Genomic DNA, 22,714 nt, shown 5'->3' on the forward strand with positions numbered 1-22,714 from the left:
GGAAGTCCCTACAAGAGACTTTTGCCCAGCTGTGGACGTATATCGGTTGATAATGACGACGACGACGAAACCCGTGATTTGTTTTCTCGTTTTTCATTCTGTATTACGAAATTTGTAATCATTGTGTTATTGACTCAAACAGTTTGAAAAGACTGCAGTTGAAGTACCATAGGAGGAGGTACGGAGATACATTAGGTACTTACCTCCAATTATCTACTTCACACTCTAACATGATTATCATATCATTTTCTTTAAACCTCTGATTCAATAGTATCTATTTACTGGCTATAAATAAAATTCTAATGTTTTACAGGAGGCAATCAACACCAGACAGCCGGGCTGACATAGTCCGATGCGTCGAATACAGAGACTCTTTGTTGAGTCCGCATCGATACGACCCCCATCGGATAACCACCACACATGCGGTCTGCGACCTCATTCCCCACGCAGACCTACATACCTCACCCCTTCTACCCCAGCCTGAATACATGGCTAGAGTCTGCCTAGAACTAGGCGTGCTTAAATCTCCCCCTACAGAAACACCCCACCCAAACGCCCCCCTCCTAACCTGCTCCGTAGACTTTGAACCCTACACAGACAAACACTTCGACACCTCCAAGGAAGCCTGCACGATATGCGTGCAATCAAACCCAGATGTCTCCAAAATGACCTCCCCACCAATAAAAAGTTGCTTGAAAAAGTCAAAAAAAGACTTCAGTTCGAGCATATCGCTCCCGTCCATGGAAGTAAAGGAAGACGCCAAATCAAAATCCGACATAGAACAAGTGAACAGAGAATGGAATAAAGCATACGATTCGCCCGAAACGGATCGTATGCTCAACAAAATCTCCAACGATCTAGACTTCTTACTAAACAGGACTCAAGAAAAAAGTATTCACGACCAAATAGTAGAGGCCCCAACTTAGATATTTTGTAACGAATCTAGCTTAAATCACAATATGGAAACAGGGGTGCAATATGCCGCATAGCATAATAAATGTACATAATAAATTATCTAATTTCTACAAAATTGTTGTACTAAAACACGCCATGCCATGTGTAAATTTTGTCTCACTGTCCATTAAATAAAAAATAAGATATTTTATTAACTGGAGATCATACAAATCTTTATAAAGTTTTATGTATCGTAAAGAAATGTAATAGATAGTTTCAATAAAAGAAAGATAAATCGGTACTTTATTTGTAATGGAGTCGCAAACTAATTCCTAAAGAATTGTTTGCGTATCTAATCACAAGCATATAATAATACTGTACTTTAATATTATTATTACTATAAGTGTAATATTTGTTTATACAGGTTAACTAAAAAACGTACCTAACGTAAACGTAACATCATTCATGATAACTTTAAGATTGTAAATAAAGCTAGTCAAATTGTATTTTTAGCTTATCGTGATTTGTGAAACACTTAATTTTGGGTTTTAAACTAGTAGTTAAATAGCTTTGTTTGCAGAATTTTATTATTGGTATTGAGACCCACATTAATTTCTGCAAAATCCTTCATTGTTATTAGCATATTCACTCATACACGGGTGCTACTAGATCCCCTTAGGGTCAGTGCAGACCAAGCGCATCGAGTGACGGGGAGGTGTAATCGAGGTGGGCGAGTAGAGTCACAGCGCGGCGAGTGGCGGCTAATGCACATTTATATGTACTTACGTGAAAATCTGTTGGCGCGCTTCTGCGACTCGTGCGAGGAGCCCTTAGAACGCGATCATTTTCATTTAAGTTACAACTTCAACGGTTGAAGCTGTTCGAACGGATCGTGCAATTTATGGTTGGAGTTCAACCATAAGTTAAGTAATTAAGTTTGAATTATGTAGGGCGCCTCTCGGCGCCATTCCACTTCGTCTGTCAGCTATATTGTAGAACTATTTTACTGTCACTTTTGACAATTGTTAAAATCTTATTTTATTAACATGATTTCAAATTGTAAAGACAAGAGAAATTCTGAATTGAAATTCGGTTTCTGAAAGGCGGAGGCTCTTTTTACGCTCGTAAAGATCAGTATTAAGACAAAAGTAAGACCAAAAGCAGGATACTACGTATGTGACTCTACCACCGGTTTGGAATGCAGACTCTGCTGAAAAGAGCTGGCAAGAAACTCAGCAGTTGCTCTTGCTTGCATTGAAAACGAATTTAAAACTTACATTCAAGGTCTCTGCAACAGAAATACCTACCTATGCTAAGAAAATATGATCGTGCATTAGCCTCAATTTTACCATTTATACGTAAAACATGACTTTTAGTAGCTAAAATATTTTACTTACATTTTTATACTAACTTTGGATTCCGTCTTTTCCTCATTCTATTGTGTAGCCCGTTTAAAGAACTGATTAAGATTAATGGTATACTTATATCTACTTCTTATTTCATATTAATATAATCAATCTATAGTGCGCGACAGGTTAGATGGCAACCGGGGTGGGGACGCCCCGCACACCCGCACAACCCCGCGCTAACATGCTGCGGGTGAGCGCGAGAAACGTGCAGGTCCCTCCGCCTCATACAACGATTGCCATCTCAACCTGTCGCGTAACTTACCTGTTCCTGAGAATGAATAAGGCTTAGCGTAAACTGGCCGTACGCCTCCGCCACTGACTTTAATTAGCGGTGCTCACTTGCACCTATCAGATATCCTAGTGAGAGAGAGAGAGAGAGATGGAGCAGCAGTGCTGCTAGCAATGCGCCTTCGCATCTAACCATGTGTAACAACGGCCCGTTTGCGCAACCCTTAAACTTAAATGTAGTTTTTGTAAGTTTCTTATTTGTTTAGTATTAATTACGATCAGACTAAAAATAGTACTAATATAACACTCATTTACGCCAACACTTTACCTAAGTGGAATACTAGGCCCGATATCCACCAAAGTGGAAATCGACAGAAATGTCTGTAAGGCCTGGACTCCACCTAAGCGGAGCCGAGACATAATATGTATACAACCAATCAGATTTTTAAAAGATGACGATAATTTTTCACGTGTTCTGTTATGAATCTGATTGGTCGACTAAACGCATCTCTTCTCCTCTCCGATTATAGGTAATAGATATACCCATCTACGATATGAAAAGATATTATCACGTCATCTTGTATGATTGGTATATTGAACACACAAGAGCCTTAGAGGCTTACATACTATACCTATACTAAACCCACCTAATTTTTATTTAAAGTAGATACTTAATTTTAATACTAATCTAAAACGAATGTTGTTGAACGATGTTTTTAAGGTATAAAAACATCTCGGTAATATTTTTCAGTTGTGGAATATAACCACAGAATATAAGACATAGGTTACCTGGTAACCTAGGTCGGCCTAGAGATACCCTCAGTTTTCGCTTTGAATTTTACTTTTCCATGTTTCCAAATTCATACCTCCTTTGAATATTGAAATTAAAGACGAACAAACAGATAAATAAACTCTTCGATCGATAGTATAAATAGTAACCATTTAAGTACTAATACGTAATACGATGTCGCTTTTTAAACATTTTTAACGTTTTTTCTTCTACTCAGTCAGTTAGTAGTAATGTGAAGTGAGTAAACCCTAGTATTATTATTTTAATGTTTGTTTTAATATTATGATCAGTATACGAAGTACTTATAATCATATATTTAATTAATAATTAATTAATCGGTTTCTTTAATTGAAAAATTAAATATTGTCCAAAAAGACGCCACCTTGTAAGTGAACTGTAAATATTAGGTATACATATTCTTACTGTTTGTACATACGTTAGAATTGAATCTAAACGAATTATAATAATATAACATTTTACGTTAAAACGAGTACAATATATTTTTTATTTACAATAAAGTTTTTTACTATTTACTTCGTTGTTTTACTGTGATATCCAGTAGATGTACCTACCTAGTCATCAATAGTGCAGTGAACGACAAAGCATAGAAACATTACGTACACTCCATTATTATTTCCTATCTAACGAAATCTCTACCATGGCGCGGTACATAATATTATACACTCTTTTACACGCCTCTTCAATTCGATTGTAGTTCCATAATCGTCACTTTAGATTGGATCAAGCACGGCAGCAGCCAGTGTCGTAATGGCTCACAGTACGAACTAAACGTGAGCTTGTTGCGATTTAAAGAGGCCCCGATTCGAATGACAATTGTTAAAAACGCGCCTTCTATGCTTTGTCGTACACTGATCTCATATTATAATATGACAGTGAAAACCTTTTAATCGCAGCTTGTTAGATAGACATGACTTCTACTTGACTTCTACAAGCTGCCCATAGAGACTAAAATTTAGGTTCCTAATTAATTAAAAAAATAGATTTCAAATAAAATCTTTATTAAAGATCAACATCAATGACTCGATTGACAATTCCTTATATCTAAAGTGTGATTAGTCTGATATTTTGTTTATTCTTATTTTACCATAGACTATCAAGCTCAACATTTATTTTTAAAACTCTTAAGCAAAGTATCTACTAGCACTAAGCCATAGATTTATAGAGCGCACTTTACTTTGAATTTACTTTGAATTAAAACGAGACAGATTCATTATTTATCAGCCACATAACTCTGTCTCGTTTCAATTCTAAGTAAAGTCTGAGCAAAGACAAAGTATGCTCTAAACATCTCAGCCTAAAACTTACAGCCGTTCTGCAAGATATTGCGGAAATTACGTTCCTTCTGATGACAAATATTGCAGAAATTGACTTGCTGCATTAACCAGTGCCAGTGTAGCTTGTGCTAACTTGCCAGACTTTACTCCTGCAAGTTTTATTGCTAGTGGACACTTGGCATTTTAATATAGGTACAGTTATTTAGTGCCGAATCACGATTATAATACACTAAAAAAGCTACATAACATTATTTAACAAAAAGATAATTTGGTATGGTTATTGAATAGGTTTTTTACAAAGTATATTATGTATAACAGGTACCTACCTATTATTATTATCAGTCAGAATTGAATATTTTGACTGTCAAAAGTAATCATTTCAAAATACTTTTTGTTTCTGTAAAGTTAGTACAATATATAATGCAGCTCTAACGCTCAACTTTACGGCTGCCTTAAGCCAGGGAAATCTAGCGGAAATTCGGCACGAGAATGTCTGCGTGAGGAATTCCGCTCCAACCAGTACGCGACTAATCTGAGCGGAAATTCCGCTTCAAGTAACTGTTGCACAAAGTGAACATTACCGAAACGCATTTTCCGCACGTTTGAATGTGCGGAAAATGACTTGTCCGCCCAAATATGGTGCTCTTCTGATGTTTCTAAGACATATTGCAAAAAAAATCGGTACGCATTGTTCCGTCCGCGGATCCTACTAGATTAGTTGCTGGTCTTTATGTTAGAGGCGCATCGTACTTCCTAAACCTAAAAAGGCCATCTATATTGCGTTTTTGTTTTGTCTGTATAATCCATATTATCATGATGCGAAAGCATTTAAACGGCAAGTTTTATTTATTTCGGACAACTGGTCCAAATTGACGTCAAACCTTATAATAAGCTGTCAGCCGGACGATTCGGAACACTCGATTCGGTAAGTTATCGTTCGATAAGATGTATTTTTCATTTTTTTTTAAAGAATATTAGCTAATCATGACTGATACTCCATTTCCCCTCCAATTAAGCGTAAAGCTTGTTCCAGGAGTGGGTACGACAATAGTGCAACGGGTTGGGTTTTACCGCCGACCTTTCGATATTCAGTTCCTCCTCAGCTCCCCAACCGTTGAGCTATCGAGGCACATTTTATTTCATTGAAAACATCTTGAATACATCCCATCAAACGATAACTTACCGAATCAAGTGTTCAGAATCGCCCGGCAGGTCAGATCAATAGTTCCCTTCTTTCCACAATGTTTCCAGCGGAAAAGGACAGTATGATTTTCAGACCTATCACGAAATAAATAAAATAGACAATTCATAGACATATTATAGTAGTATAAGTATAAATAAAGCCGCAAACACATTTCTTTGTTGTGTTACAACGCATTTATTGGTTGATCGTCGTATCAGTGTACACGTCTTCATATTTATATAAAATATTTAACTCCTATCGCCTTCTGTTTCGTGGTTACAGATCACGACATAGTAATGTGTTTGCGCCATAACAGATTATCACATGTAACAAGGGATACAAAAGATTTCTATCTACTTTTATATACTTTCATATAAACTTATGGACGACCGGAGAAGACACCTCAGTACGCTAATTACGTCGTATAATTATACACTTCAACTACAATATACATTCTGTACAATGTACATAGAATACATTTTATATTATTACGTGTATCATAGGTTGTAACCAGAACGCTAGCAAAAACGAAGACAGGTGATAGTACTGATAATTACTGATAAGGTACCACAAAAAAAAACGCGAAAAGAAATATGTATAAAAATGCTGTAAAAGTCCACAACATATTGCAAATAAAACATCTGACAGACGCTAGAGGTCAACGAACGTTACGTAAATAGGCCACTCGGAGTCAATGCCGCGTCGTAGGTGGGGCATTAACCCGAGTTTTGCACACTATGGATTGCGGGTTTAAAGAATTCTAAATCACTACAACTGCAAGATAAGGCTAATGGTTATTGCCATTATTTAGATAGTACAATAATAACCCCAAAACTTTTGCTAGCGTTCTGGTTATACCTTGAATTATTATGTGTACCTATAGCATCTAATTTAATAATGCAGATCTCATTGTGTATTGTTGAACATAATGAGTAAGTGGGATAGGCCAGGACAACTCACAGCAAATTTTTTTATTGTCTCTAGATCAATTGTAACGCAGAAGTCTTAGGCTGAGATCTGTACAGCGCACTTTGACTTAGTTCTGACTTAAGATACTGCTAAAACGAGACAGCGTGATATCGCTGATATAAATCTGTCTCTTTTTAACTGAAACTTAAGTCTTAGCAAAGTCAAAGTACGCTCTATAGATCTCAGCATAAGATAGGCAGAGACCTATAAAACATACTTAGTATGTAACTTTGCTTAGACTAAAAACACAGTTAAAACGAGATAGAGAGACATTTATCTACATAAATCTATTTCGTTTCAACTTAGTCTTGTCTGAAAATAGAACTAAACGCTTTACAGATCTCAGCCTAAGATGAAAGATGGCTAGATTCCGTAGAAGTATTGAAGTTCTATTACTTACATGTTTCTAGGAAGCATCGTACCGGAGTGCTAAATCATCACTCCATAGTCTTTAGAACCCAGTCGGAATCGAACTCGGTACCTCCCAATAAGACCAAGCGTTCACTCAACGTAAACGTATTTGTATAAGGATAAAAGGATATGAAGCCAATCGACCGGCACTATTAAATTAATATAAATTATTTGTAAAATATAAAAACAGCCAAGCATTATGTATAATTTGGTTTAAAATAAGTCAATTTTATTTCTATAACAAGATCATTTTTTAAATAACATACAAGACATACATAACATTAAATCCCATTTAGCGTTTTGTTACTTATATTGATGATACCTAGGTAGGGAATAATTTAATATGTGTAATAGTTTTTATAACTTTAACAGCTCAGACAACCACTTTAAGTGGCATACCTATAATATGTTAAAATATTACAACAGCCTGATTTTGAGAAATAAATGCCCAATTTACCGATTGATACCAAAGCTTCACATACAAAACCGAAGTTTTCGCGAGTGCTAAAAAAATCATATAAAAAGCACACATATCACATCATTTTTTATTGAAAACACGTGCAAATATTTAAATAAATTGCATAATATAAAGTATGGCTCTTATCGTTATAAAAAGCCAAATTATGTAAGATTTAATTTGTGACTAATGTGAACAAACAAAATTACCTAACACGCGCTCATTAATTGCATGGTATATATTCATTTCTTTATACATATATATAAAGTTATATAAAGAAAGTCAAAGACACGTAAAATTCTCAGCTTTATAAAGTTGATCACACATTATATCAAGAACAGGGCCGTACGAGCCGACGCGACGCGACGTAGGTACAAAAAATATTTGACATTAACACGCACATTGAATTAAATGTAGTGTTAGATGGTACTGTTGATAATGTTTGCCTAACGCCCTCTGACGTTTTCTAGGAGATTTGTCATTTGGTGGACTTTCCGAGTGCTGCCTGTTAATGGCGATACTTGTAAAATATGTGAGAATTTAAGTAAAAGTTTATTTATATGGTTTAATCTGAGTTTATCTTTAACAGAATAAAACGGCTGCTCATGACAAAAATACTTCTTAGAATATATAAAACCAACCTGTCTCAACTGGCCATTAAGTTATAAGCAAAGGCTCATCAAACTCGCATCGAAAAATAATTGTAGAATGACCAGTTTAGTAGGTAGTACATAGAGATTGTTGTATTCAAAACTAAAACGACGTCTTTCAGAGAAATGCGGGACGTACGGCGCGTGAATAGATATGCCAGTAGCTTAATAAGGGTAGGGTAGTAAGTCCACCATATGCGTATTAAAAATGCCTTCAAATCACTTTTGGAATAATTTTGTTAATAGTCTCTAAAATAAACTACACACTAAAACTCTAACAATATTCATACAATTTTATTGCTTATCTATATTATTACTTTTGTTTATAATAATTTAACAACGCGATAAATTTTGGAATGTGAACGGAGAGTGTGCACAGGAACTTTTCGATCTTGTCCCTCCTTCACCATTCTACCACCGCACCGCAAGACGTCGGGCGAGTTTCCATCCTTATGTCGTCGACATTCCATCTACACGCACGAAACGTTTTGCGTCTTCATTCCTCATACGCATGGCTAAGGTTTGGAATACTCTCCCGCGATCTGTGTTTCCTACCAATTACAATCCGGGTATCTTTAAAACAAGAGTGAATAGGCACCTTCTAGGTAAACGCGTCCCATCTTAGACCACATCATCACTTTCCATCAGGTGTGATTGTGGTCAAGCGCTTGCCTATAGTGAATAAAAAAAAAAAAAAAAAAAAAATGTTTCAACGCAATGCTGCATTTACTACCCATCCACAGACAACAAGTTAATGTGCTAATACAATATGTTATAAGATCTGTTGCGAACATCGAGTATGTAGAGCCCTCAGAACAGCATAAGCCGTTCAAAAATTCTGTCAACTGACTGTATATCATAGTATATCTTTCTTGAAGTCTAAAGCGCTGTAAAATAAGTTGATACACTTACTCGATATTTGCTCATCACTACGTTTTGATCAGCGCTGATTGGTGAAAGCAAGTTTATATAATGTAGTTTCCTATAGCCTTGCCTCGACCAATCAGTGCCTAACGGCGTTAGCAGAATAATTGGATCCATTTAAGCCAAAATGTAGCTTTTAACTTTTATTTCAGTGTTTATTATCACTGGAGGAAAATAAACCGTAACTGATGAGAAAATAGCGTCTCTTTTCTTTGCCCAAAATGTTGATTGGTATTTAAGGAGCATAGATAATGTAAACAAAGCCACATTTGTACTAAGAGATGGTTAGCTTAGCGCTTATAGTCTCACGTGAAAATTCATGTCTACTTAGGAGTACTTCTTTTTTAATTCCTTTAGGACTATAGAATCTTAAGCAATCCCTTCGATTTATCAGAAAAAATACCAAATCTCGAGTTTGGGTTTGGGGTATAGTTTCCAAGATTTTGATATTTCCAGCCATTACAATTTCCATTGAATCCACGAACAACAGTTACCAGTTGATAAAAATCCACTCATTGATCGATGGAGAATTGATGGAGGATCGACGACGCGGTGTGGAAAATCACCATGATTATGGTGTATGTGGTAACACCCCAAGGGTGCCTGTCAACTGAAGAGGAGCTGGGATATATTCAGTTGACCAGACACATTATAAAAATAAATCTGATTAGTCTGACAAGTGCTTAACATAATATCCCGTTTCGATCGGTTCCGCTTCCGCAGTGAACAGAGACCCTAGGCTCTAAGCTAGCCACCTGTCAGTACCAACGTGGCCCAATCAACAAAACAGATCATTACAGTACAATTTATTACCTAATATCACTTGCCGTGAAAGTGTAACACCAAGCATGTACTTTCAGTTCATACGATCGTTTCGTATACAACACTAGCGTGCCGAGATGGGAGATCCTTCGGGCGCTGTGACGTCACAGCGGGGAAGCATCCCGCTCATTCTAACCGCGCATACCTGAAAAGAAAACCGCCTTTCTTTACGAACAATTTAAAATAAAATTATAGGTTCAATCAGGCACTTCTTCGTCTTAACACTCTTGGCAAAGCGGTCGTTATTATATCGTTCGAAACACTCTTAGCAGAGCGATTGTGGTCACCACAAAGTGATGCCTTTAGGGGCTAATGTTATGGAAGTCACGAGCATTTGCCACTTCTCACTGCTGGATGGCAGCTTGGAGAAGATCAGTGATCACAAAACAAGTAGTCCAATCTGAAGTTGCAACATGGCGGTTTGCGCAGGTCATGGACTAAGGAAAAAAGATGCAATATGTAGAATAGATAGAATAGCGCAGGCGCTCCCTCAGAAGCTACAACGGGAACTAGTTGTAATGGACACTCGAGGAACATGTGTGGAATCGTTAGAGTGAGTTATCGACCTTACGGCCCTGGGTCAAAGCCGAGGGCAAAAGAGGCAGAGGCGGGCGAATGACCTCGTTGTATGACGTCGAACCCATTGACCGTGGCTGCCTTAGATAAACCGTTGGCTGATGCCTCATGAAAAAAAAAGGAGAAAGGTACCTGCGCTGTCTCGGCCGCTACAACTGGAACAAGTCATCGTGGGCTCTCTCGAGTCGTTTGAGCGAGCTGTCGACCCTGCGGCCCTGGGTCAACGCCGAGGGCGGAGGCGGCAGAGGCGGGGGGATGACCTCGTTGTACGACGTCGACGCGACCATTGACTGTGACTGCCTCAGCCGAGCCGTTGGCCGATGTCTCATGAAACCTCATACGCCACGAAAATAAAAGATGCAGGAGAAAGGTACCTGCGCTGTCTCGGCCGCTACAACTGGAACAAGTCGTCGTGGGCTCTCTCGAGTCGTTTGAGCGAGCTGTCGACCCTGCGGCCCTGGGTCAACGCCGAGGGCGGAGGCGGCAGGGGCGGGGGGATGACCTCGTTGTACGACGTCGACGCGCCCATTGACTGTGACTGCCTCAGCCGAGCCGTCGGCCGGTGCCTCACGAAACCGTCTTCTAGGTCTTTGACGAACCTGAAATTGAGATTAAAAAAATTAATACCACCTAACTCATTGTATTTACAAATGAATGATTTGAATTTATGACTACCAACAGATTTATTATTATACATTTGTGATGTAAGCTTTATTTTTGCTTTCAAATATTGTAAATTGTTTACAATATGGAATTGCAACGGATGTAAGTAGATAAAATCGCGTGGAATGCGAATCATTTATTTTTTAATTGATAAATTATATATCAAGGTTCCTCAAGTATAAATATTGCTCACGCCCATTTGGATATACCCAGTACCTTCCACTTATTTCCCACATTAAATAGATCTACTCGAACTACTTGTTAGCATAAGCATAAGGCCACATAAGCGACTTTTTGTTCAAAGACTCTGGAAAAAAAATGAACAATGAAAAATGAAAATATTTTTTTTTTTGAAAATGCTAAAAGAGTTTGAAAGACGACAACTCAAACTGCATAAACACTACCACCTGGTTACTAGGTATTCATCCACTTCCCGTTATTCCAGATAATCTCTACATGCAAATTGTGGAGACCTGTTGCGAAATTGTGAACTTCCATATTTATATGATATGGTGACGATCAACGAAGTTCTTTGAGAGTGCGAACTTTCATCGGTAATCCCGTGCCTGTTTTTTGCTCACAAAGCAAGTTTATAAAACTACTGTTAACTGTTATTACTTAATTCATATTATAAACCCGATATTTTGTCGTACGACGTGTCGACAGTGCGAGCTTACACTTACGATTCACATCAAATGATTTATTCGAGATCTCTTAGTCGTCATAAGACTGTTACAGTAAACATACAGATATGAATAAAAACAGTTCGTGGTTGCGGATGTAGCTAAAAATATAATGGAAATTGCCACTTTCAGTTTTAGTACCGCCCAGTAAGATTTAAATGAAAATAAAGCTGAAGAGTTATGCGCCCGCGGAGTTTCTAATGATTGTCTATTTTGAATAATTCTAATGCCATCATTCTTATATCGAAGACTATAGGAATTATACTCTCATACCTTGAAAGTACTTGCATTATGCAAGTACCTCTTAGCCTCTTAGAAATTAACTAACAACAATTCAAGAGGTTTCATGCATCTTTTAAATTACAAAATATCCTTTAACATTTAAAAATAAAGGTGGTTTCGAATTAAACCCCATTCATTATAAGGACATTAATTCCTCGAGCATTGATTATTGTATTGGTACAGTTAATACCGGGAAATACCAGAAAAAGAGTATAAAAACAAAATTATTTAACAACTTTACATGACTATATAAAATAAAAATAATTACTTGGAACAATCAAAAGTTTGCATAATTATTAGTTTAATTTTTATTTCTAATTGTAAAGTAGGTAAGTAAATGAGTCAAGTTCCATTGTTGATAGTCTAAGGGGGCCGTGTCCACGTCGTATGACATAGTGTTGATATCATACTGACTAAGGGTCAGAGCAAACAGACAGAGAGGAGTAGAGCAACTTTTTGATAACATCTTAAACGCCGTTTTAAGTACTATGACATACTGTGGAAATTAGTATATTGAAAACATTACACGTCGGCATGCGTTGCGCCTAAAGGTAGATCCACATCTGCGCACGCACACGAACCGTACACACACGCGTGTATTAAGAACATTATGTGGATGAATGTGGACGTATTTAACACAGCCATTGCTCCACAGTCAGTTCAAGACTAGTTTGCGAGCGGTCCGAATTATGTGGTGCAAGTCACGCCGTGCACGTGTTCGGGAATTGTGAGTTTTTGGAGCAAGTACAACCATGATTTATATACATTTGCGTCATGCACGTATGCAAAGAGACAGTGACGTGTCCACAGGCGTACGTGCACAGTTCGTACACATGCGCTAGTGTGGATCAACCTTAAGAGGCGAAGTGGGTAGTTGTTGAAAGATGATAATAACAAACACTGATAAAAGTATAGGTTAAACAACCGCAACCAGTCAAACCGAGATAAACCGAAGTTTTTTAGAACTTTTTCGTTCATACAGCAAAATACATATTACTCTGTGAATACATACTAGTAAAACATCATCAAATCGATACGTATAAAAACAAATCAATCCTCACATAGGTGTCTATCTACCTATAGGTAGGAGATAAGAATGGAATTGCGCATATACCTAGTTAGGACTAATCTTAATAATTAACATTGTCAAGTGTTTATTTTTTTTTTAATTAACAACCAGATAATACATCTAACACCTAAATATGAACCAACCTAACCGTTTCAGCAAAATGAAGAATTTGAATTTGAGTTATTTACCTAATATCTTAGTGAACAAGTGTAACTTAAAAATTTATAACACCCCCGACAAGTGAAGGTTACAGTGACTAGAAAAGAGCTGATAACATTCAAACGGCTGAACCGATTTTCTTGGATTATAGCTAAGAACACTTTAGAGAAAGGTGGCTGGCTTACCTTACAAACAAAAAAAAAATTAAAATAGGTTCATTAGTTTAGGAGCTACGATGCCACAGACAGGTACACAGATACACACGTCAAACTTATAACACCCCTCTTTTTTGTTCAAGGGTTAAAAAGGCTCTACTTCATTAAGATGTCCCAATGATGAGCAAATTATTGACCTTCTCACCAAATTACGAGTAAGTATATATTCTGTGTGCCTAGTGGGAGATTTTTAACCTATTCGATCGCGTAAAAGTTAACTGCGTTTTGTATGGAATTGAAACAGCGCCATCTTCTTGTCACTAGATGGCGCTGTTTCAATTCCATACAAAACGCAGTTAACTTTTACGCGATCGAATAGGTTAAAAATCTCCCACTAGGCACACTGATCTACAAAATACTTAAATTAAAAAAAAGAGAGTGGAGATATGGAGATTAGACCCACCGTGCACCGGTTCACTCGGTTTTAACCTTGCTGTCAAGCGAGTGAGAAACAGTGCTATTTCTTACGTATAGAGTCGTCTTCTCGCTAGTCGCTACTCACACACACAACTGGTGTGGGGACAGGCCGGTCTTCCGGTAGTAGTAATTAATTCGCTAATATGTTCTTTCTGCAGTTCTGTGACAAGTTTGCAATACACTTCGTGTAAGGAAATTTTTTCCTAATACGTGCCAACGTTTGCCAAAGTATGGGTTTTCTTTGACTTCCTGACTCCTATCCGTTGATAATGGAAAACAAGAAAACCTAATACGAAAACAAAGTTATCTTTATTTGTTGGATCATTGGCACCACAAGTTAAAAATATCCCTTGATTAATCCTTCCTTCCTGTAAAAATATAAAACGGCGCCGTCTAATGGTACAAGCATTCACAGCGAGCACACAAAGGCATTATTTATAGACGTGCAGTGCTGAATTAAGATCACACTGACAATTGACCACTCACGACTTCCTCGGTCAAACGGACAACTTGAACTTTATTAATGTGGCATAAGATTCAGTTTAGTGGCATATTCAACAGGTTTATAAAATATGACGAATGTTTGTAACCGGGCGTCGTATAACAGCCAAAATTCAGAACGATGTTATGAAAACATATTTCTTGATGTAGTTTCAGATAGTTCAGTACCTAAATATAGTGTTTCATGATTTTCAACAGCTTTCTCACTCAGTAAACTCTGAAGAGATCCAGCTTTTTGTTTAGTATTCATGAAACTCAATTATTGATTCATTCTTGAAATCATTATCTTATCAAAATTGTGTATTTTTTGAATTTCCAAATTTTCCAGCGCCACCGTGGTACGCCAAAAGGGCGACCGAAGAAGCACAAAATAAGGATTTGTGCGAAATCCCTAGTTTATGGGAAAGGGGCGGATCAACAAACTCCTCAAAAGCCAGCCAATACATTGGTAGTTCCTCTTGCGCTGCAAATGTTTATGGGCGCCGGTAATCACTTACAACAGGTGGCCAACTTGCTTGCTAAATATATTAAAAATGCAATATAATACATTCCAGAGAGTAGCTTTCACTCAATCTAGGGATTAATAAGATTTGGTTAAAAAGGATTAAGTAATATTTACTTAAAGTTTCATACTCCATTGCTCTTTAGTCTTTACCATTGCTCTTTAAGATCAAGGTTCGTGATCGCAATTACTAACAATAATGCAAAAATTTCCGCTTCAGTTGAATCATTATGAGGTTTTTCTCTTGCTTACGTTCATGGTCAATATTAGTTCTTCTTGTTGTATTAAAGAAATTAAATTAAATACATAGTTTACATAGATTCACGAAAATAATTACCTACTGAAAATCTTTTCTTAGCCAGAATCTACGTTTTCTCACATGATACATAATATTAATATGCAAAATTCGAAGTTGCTATAAGTACCCGAGATAAAGCGTACATAGTTCGATTCGAGCTTTTACAATAACATATTTGTAGCAATTTTCAGATGTAAAGCCATTTTTGTTGTCAATAACCGAAATGTTCTAATCCTAATTTTCTGTACTTTCTTTTAAATTTTATATTTTGTGTCTGTTCCCAGATGAATTAGAACACCAAAAATTTAAAAAATTATAACCCTTCCTTTCGGCTTTGCCGTAGTCGGGTAAAAAGAGGACACGGTTAAAGATCTTTAAAGTTATAATAAAATCAAATAAAGCATGTTGAAATATTACACTGCTCTTGAATCACAGCCAAGAATCGTCATTTAGAAACTTTTAAGTGGTTGGTATCGAAAGTTCGGAACTACTGCAGTCCAAATGCAAAGTACAAAATAAAATCAATAGACACGTTGCTCTAAGAAAGAAAAAGAATTACGACTGAATTAAAAAAAAGAGTTGGGTTATTATGCAATAGGTATGTTAGGTACATAGTTGGTCAGAACTCAGATCTAAATAACAGGCACTGTGAATGACTAGGAAAAATCAACAGGACTTCAAAGTTACAGCGAATTTGAAATATCTGTATCAGCTCTATTATTTCGATTGAAACGAATAATTCTATAGAATACTAGCTGATACCCGCGACTTCGTTCGCGTGGATGTAGGTTTATTAAAATTCCCGTGGGAATTCTTTGATTTTCCGAGATAAAAAGTAGCCTATGTGCTAATCCAGGGTATAATCTATCTCCATTCTAAATTTCAGCCCAACCCGTACAGTAGTTTTTGTGTGAAGGAGTAACAAACATACACACACACACACACACACATACAAACTTTCTCCTTTATAATATTAGTGTGATGTGATTGAATATATGCAGCTTTATCGAAAGCTAATACGATAGGTACCGATAGAGGTGCTTTCATTTCCGTTAAATCGAAACCAGACAATGAACTTCAAAAGACTAGAGATGTCAAGTTCATCAGACAGTAGACACTTCGATTGAGTGGATCTAACAGACGACAAAGGTCAAGTGATTTGGTTCACAGATCTCGTTACAAACTTGAATGATAACAATCTGCAGCTTATGACGTCGACTGTGGATTATAAACAGTGTTACGACTTGTCATCCATAAACCAAGATATGCAAGCTGCAACTAGCAAATAAATGATTTAGTAGTATGTTAGTAGTTTAGTAGAAATAAAATTAAGCTTTCCTAAAGAAGAATCTGCTGAAAGGTAATGGCGCAACGCTCACAGGCGGAGTGGAGTGGCGGTGTGGCGCGGCTTCTTTTATTTGTTTGCCAATTTAAACTGAGCTTATTTAAGGAGGCAGGTACTTTGACATCGAAATTGTTATAATGTGAAAATGAGCGCACTCTAACAGCTCCTGTCTAGAGGTCCGAGGAACTAGCCAATTCTCGCTTATTATTACATTAGCCGTCATGGCACTGCGACTCTACACGCCGTCACTCGGCGCGCTAGGTCCGCGTTGGCCTTTACTTTCGGCTAATTTTCTTAACACAATGCTTTGAAGATTGTGACTAGGGACTTTTTTGCAAATTTAAGCTCGCGTTTAGAAGACCTAACATTTTTAATGGAGCAGAAGTAAGAACTTCTGGTAATTAGTTACTAAAACTACAAAGGCCAAAGAATGTACCTAATGATTGTGGGAACAAATACAGGTTTTGATTCTTATGTGAATTTTATCACATTGTGTTATCTTGAATCGTTTACGTACCTTATACATTTGTATATATTAGGTACCAATGTTAGACGATAAAATTATTTTTAGATTTAGGCTAATCCATGATTACATTAATATAAATTCTATCAGCATAGCACGCTATCTAACAAAGTCACAATAAAATAATCTGATAACTTAGAATCTAGTTAGCTCTATCTTCAGAAAGGAAAAACTTTCAAAAAAGAAAGTTTTAAAGATTGATTTATTTTATAGAACTATTTTATAATCTCCAATATTCCTAAGTGTGCTCTAAATGACATAATATTTCCCTGTTCCCTTTCAAATGTGAAACTTGTACGACAATCGGCAATCGCCCAAAGGGTTCCAACTTGCGACCTAGACACCTACGTTCTATGAACTTAACATGCACATACAATAAATACAGTTCCTATATTGCAAATACTGTTGCTAAATGTTAATATCGATATTTTTCGTGTTATTCTCGTCATAATAGCAGCCATGCTATTCAAGAGTCAATGAAAATATTCACTTATTTAGCGACCTTGAACGCTCTTAGTCATAATGACACTTATGTTGTACGCAAACGCATAAAAATGTGATCTAATGACCAGTGCGGAAAATGAGAAAGGCACTAGCCGTTCACCGTCATGTGACCGGCGCGGGCGCATAGAAAGTGCTGTTCGCGTCAAACATGCGCGCGGAGCCATGCCAGGCCATGTTACGATTTGAAGATTTCCGCGACATATACCACTAGCTAATGCCCGCGACTTCATCCGCGTGGATTTAGGTTTATAAAAATCCCATGGGAACTCTTTGATTTTCGGGGATAAAAAGTAGGCTATGTTACTGTCCAAGTTTTTAACTATTCCCATGCAAAAAAAACACGTCGACCCGTTGCTCCATTGCGACGTGATTGAACGACAAACTAACACACTTTCGCGTTTATTTAATAAGTGAGTAGCGATAGTAGAATTAGAACACAATTTCCGTGCGCAAATTATTATCTGTTATATTGATTGAATAAGCCAGAGTCAAATGATCAGATGTTGTTTTCCGTTCATATTAACCATTGAAGTCGGAAGGATAACTGATGATTTACTAAGGTCCATAATCTCCAGATGTACATGTGTCTAAATAAAATTTTGACTAGGCTAATCCCACATGATATGATGATAATCTTGATTTTTCCAGACATAAGTATTAAGTATGTATTATAACAATATCCTACTTGACTAACTAAGTAGGTACAATCGAGCGCGTGTGGGTCGTGCAGCACGTGTTGCTGACGTCAGTCGTCACCAGAGCCCTGAGTTTGCCGTCCCTTTCCGATCCATACTAAATGACAGATTTACTTACTTAAAAATTTCTCTAGTTCTCTTCTCAGTCATCATCGTCATCATCTCAACCCATCGCCAGACTTCAAAATCTCTCTCAAACTCAACTCAGCTCTCAAAATGGTCTCAACTATCAGTAATTTCTACAAAATTGTGATGCATTCGGTTCTTGTCTGAATTCCTCCTACGCTAACGGTTGCCCGTAACAACAGGTGCACTGTGATTGTGTGCTATCAGTACTTCGACCCTAACATCAGAGGATAGAATACAATTAGTAAGTAGTAAGTTATACTAAGTAGGTACGCGCTACCGATATCAGCGAAGAAGGAATCCTTGTCCACACACAGGGAAGCGAACAGCGCGCGGCACGGCAGCGTCGCGTATGTCAAGTAGGGTGACCATATAATAATATATCCACGTTAAATGGATATATTATATGAAAATCGAATATAAAGCTGACTGACTGATCTATCAATGCATATCTCAATCTACTAGACGGCTGAAATTTTGCGCGCAGATAGCTATTATGACCTAGACATCCGCTAAGAAGGGATTTTTGAAAATTCAAACCCTTAGGGTGTAAAATTGGGGTTTGAAATGTGTATAGTCCACGCGGACGATGTTGCTAGTATAAGCTAGTAACAAATAAGTAAGTAATAAGTCCCAAGGCGCTAAATAGCGAACTCGCACCTGAAAGCGCAGTTTTGACAGACCTCCCCTTAGGTGCACAGACGACATCAAACGAGTCGTAGTGAGCTGCTGAATTCAGGCGGCGCAAGAGCATGGCGTGTGGAAGCCCCTACATGAGACCAGTGTCCAGCAGAGGACGGCTATCGGTTGACGATGATGATGATGATGTAATAAGTATTTGAGCCTCAATAGCTCAACCGGTAAAGGAGTGGACTGAAAACCGAAAGGTTGACGGTTCAAACCCCGCCCGTTGGCCCAAAGCCTGACGCTTAGTTGGAGAGGAAAGGGGAATATTAGTCATTTAACATGGCTAATATTCTTTAAAAAAAAAAAAAAAAGTATTAGGTTGGTAAGTATCTGGTAAGACCTTCGTCGATTTATACTTGAGTTGCTACAAATAATACAATACAACAAAAAAGCACTAAAAAGATTCTTTGTTAACTTGTCACAGCCAAACGGCGAACATAATTACGGTTCTTTGTAACGGTACATGTTTGCTCTGAATGTTCTAGAATCTAGATTTTACTGTCTCCACTCAAACTTAGGGCCTGCGCAGACGAGGGATATTGTCCGCGGAGGACAAACGGTATTTCACCTACTATTATTCCATCCTGCGTTATACAATGCCATTCTCAAAGTTCTTAATATTTTTTAATTTGCCACGATTTTATATTAATTTATTTAACGATATAAGCTATATATCGATCGACTCTCAAGTCAACAGACATAGCTACAAGGATTCCTAGCTGTTAGTTATGGGAAGCAGTGCTGCACTAGTACCCTATAGGTTTCCTTGACAGACACGACGGACGGACGGACAGATAGACAGACAGACAGACAAAAAAGTAATCCTATAAGGGTTCCATTTTTCCTTTTGAGGTACGGAACCCTAAAAAAGGTAGATCATAAAGTAACTTCATCCTATTCCAAATCTGCAATGCTAACTAAAATAAATTACAGCCACTCAGCCAAAGGCTGTTTGTACGTCAGTCACAACACTGAAATAAAATATAATATCTAGAAATTGCATGCTGAGAACTAGGTGTTCATGTCAAAAATATTTTTTCTAAACCAAGCAAGTAAGCAATGAGCTTTATCAGTGCTAGGCGCTGGTTCTTTTTGGAGCATTATCATTTTTTTAAATGCTGAGTGTGACCTCTAATAATTTCGGTTTCAACGTAAACATTTTAAGATATCTACCAATTTAACTGAAGCCTTATCAGTCTATTGTAAACATAATTTATCAAAACTAACTCACAGTATATTAGTTCAATATATACCCAGTACTTAAGTTTTATCTCTTTAGTGAATTTAATAAATATAATTACACAATGATATCTTCATGAGTTTAATAATAACCTTGGTATCTTGCTTTTTGAATGTAATATCAAGAAATTATTTAATTTAACTATGTATTAAATTAAAACAACCACTAATTTAGTAAAACTAAAAATTAATCACTATGATATTATATCAACTGCTCACTTTCAGACCTTGATCTCGCATCATCATCATTGCCGGCATACTACCAAACACCTCCTCCTCTCAGATCATCATAATCAACCCATCGCCGGCTCACTACTGAGCACGGATCCCCTCTCAGAATGAGAAGAGTTTGGTCACAGTCCAACACACTAGCCATTTGCCGATTGGCAGACATCACACACCTTTGAGAACATCATGGAGAACTCTCATGTATGCAGGTTTCTTCACGATGTTTTCCTTCACCATTAAAACAAGTGATATTTAATTTCTTAAAATGCTCATAACTTTGAAAAGTTAGAGGTGCATTCCCAAGATTGAACCTCGGACATCCCATATTTGCAGGCATAATCACACTTCATGCTAATATTATAAGAGAAAGTGTGTGTGTGTATGTTTGTTACTCCTTCACGCAAAAACTCCTGAACAGATTGGGCTGAAATTTAAAATGGAGATAGATTATACCCTGGATTAGTACATAGACTACTTTTTATCCCGGAAAATTAAAGAGATCCCACGGGATTTTTAAAAACCTACATCCACGCGAACGAAGTCGCGGCATCAGCTAGTCTAATATAAGATGTATAACAATGGCCCTTTTAGTAATAGGCAAATATTGTTTGTTATATTCTCTACATCAATAGGTACAGGAAAATGTTAAACTTAAGGAAATACCACCTTTGGACTCCTCTGGAAGGAGATAATTTGTTGATGATTTAGTTTCAAGTATTTATATTTCTAGTAAATATGTAATTTATGCTGTAATTGAAGAGCAAACATCTAATAACACGTCATATCAGTTCAACGTCCTTTATGTAGAACATTCTGATACTGTATTTGATTTTAAAGCATAATAATTTATATCCTACAAGACGATGCCTGGGGCTTCACCCGTTGTGTATTTAGGTATTTAAAGTCCTGTGGGAACTCTTCAGTTTTTGGGGATAAAAAGTAGCCTATGTTTGTCCACGGTATGCAAGCTCTCTGTATCAAATTGCATCAAAATGGGTTGATCGAATGAGCTGTGAAAAGCACTTTTGCATTTATAATATTAGTATGGATTGTATGATTATTATTATATAATATAATAGGGGTTAAGGACTAAATGACATGACACCTGTTATGAATACCCATCTAACTAATACAGCTCCTACTTCATATTAATTTTTTAACATGATCTTTATACAGATTATAGTTTTTGTGCAACAGTAAAACTAACATAAAAAGCCTAGGTAATACTTACTCGCTATTCTCCTTAGATTTTTCTACATGTTTCTTGATGTTAGCAATGGAAGAGTCCAGTCTATTGAGAAAGTTGTCAAATGACTCTTTCTCATCAGGACTTCCAGGTGAGAAGTCCCTGGTTGGCATCCCTGCGATCGACGCGCGGTGGCTGGGCGGCGCAGGTTCTGTTACTCTCTCTCCATTCTCATAGAATGGAGACTCCTTGGTTACAGGAATCAACAAATACTCTCTCAAAAACAAACTATCCGACGCAAATAGACGATTAGCCCGCCTTATCTTCTCCATCTACAACCAAACAACACGTTCACTTTAATACCATTCCACCAGGCTTAACACCACCACTATTATTTAAATATTTTGTCTATTTGATCACACTCACTGTGACACCATATTTTAATGCAATCCCTTGTAACGTATCGCCTTTTGCCATTACATGTTTGATGTATTCCTCGTTCCTTTTCATGTGGTTGCATGTGCTCCCGTATTTCTTGAGCGGACGGGCAGATTCCCGGATTGAAATTCTTTCGTCGAAAAGACGATCCTCCTCCATATTTGACGTACCACAAAATGACAAAAATGACAAGTCCATTTGAGTTTGACTTTGACAAGGTCAACGCAATGAAGTATGTAACAAACAGGCGACATGCGTGAAGTTAGCTACAAATTGGGCCACAGAACATCTTGATTTTCTTGTTTTAGGGTAAATTCTAATTTGTATTACAAATTTCAATATTATA

General features: G+C 37.2%; 2 protein-coding genes across 4 annotated transcripts in view; one reads left to right on the forward strand and one right to left on the reverse strand.

The window, feature by feature from the left end:
- Positions 1-3,854, forward strand: part of LOC123875184 — a 494,986-nt gene extending 491,132 nt beyond the window's left edge. For both annotated transcript variants that reach the window (XM_045920875.1, XM_045920874.1), the window contains exon 25: positions 314-3,854. In XM_045920875.1, coding sequence (XP_045776831.1) covers positions 314-926 — 613 coding nt within the window. In that variant the 3' untranslated portion in view covers positions 927-3,854. The remainder of the gene's footprint in view (positions 1-313) is intronic.
- Positions 3,008-22,580, reverse strand: LOC123875187 (lysM and putative peptidoglycan-binding domain-containing protein 2). Of its 2 annotated transcripts, XR_006798096.1 has the most exons (5): positions 22,357-22,580; positions 21,976-22,262; positions 10,983-11,207; positions 9,857-10,177; positions 3,008-3,108 (listed from the first exon to the last, which is right to left on the reverse strand). XR_006798096.1 is itself a non-coding variant. In XM_045920879.1 (4 exons), the coding sequence occupies exons 1-3, from the start codon at positions 22,564-22,566 to the stop codon at positions 11,000-11,002; spliced, it is 705 nt and encodes a 234-aa protein (XP_045776835.1). In that variant the 5' UTR covers positions 22,567-22,580; the 3' UTR covers positions 9,777-10,177; positions 10,983-10,999. The 2 variants fall into 2 exon arrangements, 1 of the variants encoding a protein (XP_045776835.1); XM_045920879.1 differs by lacking the exon at positions 3,008-3,108 and having other exon boundaries at positions 9,777-10,177.
- Positions 22,581-22,714: the final 134 nt, after the last annotated feature.

Source organism: Maniola jurtina, chromosome 19 (genome assembly GCF_905333055.1).
Source record: "Maniola jurtina chromosome 19, ilManJurt1.1, whole genome shotgun sequence".
Lineage (NCBI taxonomy): Eukaryota > Metazoa > Arthropoda > Insecta > Lepidoptera > Nymphalidae > Maniola > Maniola jurtina.